Source organism: Triticum dicoccoides, unplaced genomic scaffold, assembly GCF_002162155.2.
Source record: "Triticum dicoccoides isolate Atlit2015 ecotype Zavitan unplaced genomic scaffold, WEW_v2.0 scaffold108895, whole genome shotgun sequence".
Lineage (NCBI taxonomy): Eukaryota > Viridiplantae > Streptophyta > Magnoliopsida > Poales > Poaceae > Triticum > Triticum dicoccoides.
In genome coordinates this window covers 1-3741 of record NW_021175064.1, presented here as the reverse complement: position 1 = coordinate 3741, position 3741 = coordinate 1, and the positions used below count along the sequence as shown (strand labels likewise).

The 3741-nt window shown below is 49.8% G+C and overlaps 1 protein-coding gene across 1 annotated transcript; it reads left to right on the top strand.

The window, feature by feature from the left end:
* Nucleotides 1–626: 626 nt before the first annotated feature.
* Nucleotides 627–3652, top strand: LOC119342906 (hydroxycinnamoyltransferase 1-like). The gene is made up of 2 exons (XM_037614195.1): nucleotides 627–1040; nucleotides 2627–3652. The coding sequence occupies exons 1-2, from the start codon at nucleotides 627–629 to the stop codon at nucleotides 3530–3532; spliced, it is 1320 nt and encodes a 439-aa protein (XP_037470092.1). The 3' UTR covers nucleotides 3533–3652.
* Nucleotides 3653–3741: the final 89 nt, after the last annotated feature.

Genomic DNA, 3741 nt, shown 5'->3' with positions numbered 1-3741 from the left:
TATCAGATTTTGAGTAGCTAGTTAACTGAAGACCTCGATCAATTCAAGTCTTTGATCAACACAGCCTAGCTGGACACGTACTACTCTCTCGTTTCTGATTTATATGATTTAAATCTGAAATCTCATTAACAAAGATAGATGGTGACTGGAGGAGTGTATCTTATAGTTTACAAAATTATTAAAATTTTAATCTGCATTAATTACTGCTGAGTATTATGATTATTAGGAAGTATAGATAGACTATGTTTTTCGATTTATACTCCAAGTTCATCATTGTCTCTTATTTATATGCTCACAATACTCAAGCAATAAACAAAGATTTCACCAATCCCTTTTAACATGGTATCAGCCTAACCGATTAAACCTTAGCCGCCATCTAGACGAGGTTGAGAGCACCATTGATGGTTGATTCCTAGTACATGAGTCGTATATATAGGTAGGTAGGTAGACGCAGTCGAGGGTACCCTCTACAAAGACGCCTGCACGCCAGCCATCACCATTGTTTTGCTTCGTCTTCCAAGGTCTCCCTTTTCAGCAGCTGGTTCGTGCATGGAGCTTTTTTTCTTGTCTTCTGTTGCAACTTTACGGTGCCTCTAATGAGCTAGTTAGCTGTTTGCGTCAGATAGATGGCGTTCACGGTGCGGCGGTCCACGATGGTGAGGCCGGCGAGGGATGTGCCGCGGACTCGGCTATGGAACTCCCACCTCGACCTGCTGGTGCCGCGCTTCCACACGCCCAGCGTCTACTTCTACCGCCGCTCCTGCCCTGAGGGCGAGAGCTTCTTCGACGGCGAGCGGATGCGGTGGGCGCTGGCGGAGGCGCTCGTCACCTTCTACCCGATGGCCGGGCGCCTAGCGTGGGACAAGGATGGGAGGGTCGAGATCGACTGCAACGGGGAGGGCGTGCTGTTTGTCGAGGCCGACGCGCCCGACACTACCGTTGACGACTATGGCGACTTTGCGCCCACAATGGAGCTCAAGCGCCTCATCCCCGCCGTCGACTACACGGACGAAATATCCTTCCCGCTTGTCGTGCTCCAGGTGAGCTCATTCTCTAATGGCAGTTACAGTTACTACAATGACCTCCAGGTGGTCCTCAGTCAGGGTGGACACGGTCCGGGCCGGTCCGGTCCCGGTCCGAGCCATCGTTTCGACTGGCCGCCGGCGGTCCGGGCCGGACCGAACCGAGCAAGCCAGCCGTCCTCTTTTCGGGGACCGGACCAACGAGGCAACAGCCCGGGCTGGACCGGCGGACCGGCCAACCACTCACCGGCGCGAGAGGGTGACCATGGTGTCAGGAAGTAAAGGCTCTAAGCCCTAATCAGAAGGGGGAACTGAGCGGGAAGATGCAGTGACACACGTAGAACATGATGGTGTGGTCGGGGAGGCCGATTCATTCCGTGGCGACGTAGATCTCATGGTCGCGGAGCTCCAGGACATGGAGGTTGGTCGTGGGGAGGCCGGTCGCCGTGTCCAGGAGAGGTTGTGCACAAGACAGCGGCGGCCGCGGCACAGGTGCGTGCTTGTGTGCGATCTTTTGAGCGAAACGTGTCCTACAGAATCGAGGCCCTGGGAGGGATGGAGAGGAGAGCTCAGGTGAGTGGCTGGTGGAGTGGTGGTGCGGCAGGTGGCGCTCGCCGCTGGGATGGGAGAGGAAGACGCGGTGTCGCCGATGTGATTCTCGGTCCGCTCGGTCGGCTTGGTTAAAGCCCGGACCGGATCGAAGCTTTGTCAGGCCTGATTCTTGAGCTTGGACCGACTGATTTTTTTGGGCGGGCTAGGACCGAGCGGGCCACGAGCCGGTCCGAAAGACCGCTCGTGTCGTCCACCCTGAGTCCTCAGACCTTTATTGGGGGCTTAGAAGCCACAAAACACAACTACCTTATGCTCTTGGAGGTTATTTGCCTTTATTTACTAATGCCATTAGTTGGTATGTACTCCCTCCATCCCATAATATAGCGTCGTTTTGCAAGCGGGGCGGAGGGAGTAGTGACCATCGTCATTGGACATACTACTGTTATGCCAGTCTTCATTATTGGGAGTTGGGAGCTTAGAGGCCACACAACACAACCACCATGGAGGTCGCCTTTATTAGCTAATAGTATGTCCGACTTAGTACAATACCGATGAAATATATTTCCATATCTTACGTATTATGTATTGTAGATATTCATCTTTTTTTCTATAAAACTAAGAATATAACTAAGTTTGCACTAGATATTGAAATAGAGGGAGTATGAAATTGGATATTGTAGAAAGACATCCTAACTTTAAATATGTGATTCACCCATGTTTGTTTGACTCTTTTGATATAAATTTTATCTAAAAAATAGTGTTCTCTTTTGTCTGAAGCTCCTCCAATGTCATTTCGCTATCAAATTTGCAGCCACCTAAGACATTTATATGCAAAGCCACAAAATTTTAGAATTTTGATTATTTTTTACTTTTCATCCCGGGTGCAATGCACCCAAGTTTACAAACACCTGTCGCAGACGGACAATTGTACGGTCCTAAAATTTAATTTATCATTTTCTGTGCATACTGCATCCATTTTTTTTCTTATATATTTCAACAAACCGATGCGGCTAATTGTGTTTTGATCATTGAATTTTACTGTACACCTGCAGGTGACCTACTTCAAGTGTGGAGGTGTCTCCCTCGGCGTTGGCACACAACACCATGTTGCTGATGGCATGTCCGGCTTGCATTTCATCAACTCATGGTCTGATCTTTGCCATGGAGCTAAGATTGCTGTCATGCCCTTCATCGACCGCACCCTCATCCGCGCTAGAGACCCCCCGACACCATGTTACCCACATGTTGAGTACCATCCATCCCCATCCATGTTGTCACCATCCATGCCCCAGGATCTCTCTGCTAAGCGATCATCACCTGCCACCACTGTCGACATCTTCAAGCTCACCAGCTCTGACATTGGCCGCTTGCGCTCGCAGCTTCCCAGAGGCGGCGATATTCCACGGTTGAGCACATACACGTTGCTATCTGCGCATGTCTGGCGTTGTGTCTCTCTTGCACGCGGCTTGCCATCTGAACAGCCCACCAAGCTGTATTGTGCCATTGATGGGAGGAAACGGCTAAAGCCCCAAGTACCAGATGGTTTCTTAGGCAATGTGCTATTCACTGCCACACCAATCATGGAGGCAGGCAAGGTAATCAGTGGGGTGGCAGGTACAGCAAAGATAATCCAAATGGAGCTAGACAGGATGGATGATGACTATTGCCGCTCAGCATTGGACTACCTAGAGCTCCAACCTGATTTGTCCGCATTGGTCCGAGGAGCGCAAACCTACCGTTGTCCTAACCTCGGGATCACCAGCTGGGTTAACCTGCCCGTCCACAATGCAGATTTCGGATGGGGCCGACCGGTATTCATGGGTCCTGGTGGCGTCGCATTTGAGGGGCTAGCTTACATCCTGCCAAGCGCAGACAATGATGGTAGCTTGTCCATCGCCATCTCATTACAGGCCGACCACATGAATAAGTTCCGACATTTGATCTACTTGGAACTGTAAGCAAATTGGCATTACTTACCCCTGCCAAAAGTTGCATGACAAGAAATTTGATTTTGGATCTGTAATCTATATACTTAAGCTTTCCATTTGCTAGGCCAAATATGTTGCTCCCGATCTGTGGCTGTGCACAATAAAACACCCACGTTTTTTTTTGCGGTAAAGCCCTCAGGCTTCATTTTTTCATTCTCAGAAATGGTTACATCGTTTAC

Coding starts and splice junctions, on each gene's coding strand:
- LOC119342906 (XM_037614195.1), top strand. CDS start 627: ATGGCGTTCACGGTGCGGCGGTCCACGATGGTGAGGCCGGCGAGGGAT. Junction 1,041..2,626: donor TCCCGCTTGTCGTGCTCCAG/GTGAGCTCATTC, acceptor GTACACCTGCAG/GTGACCTACTTCAAGTGTGG.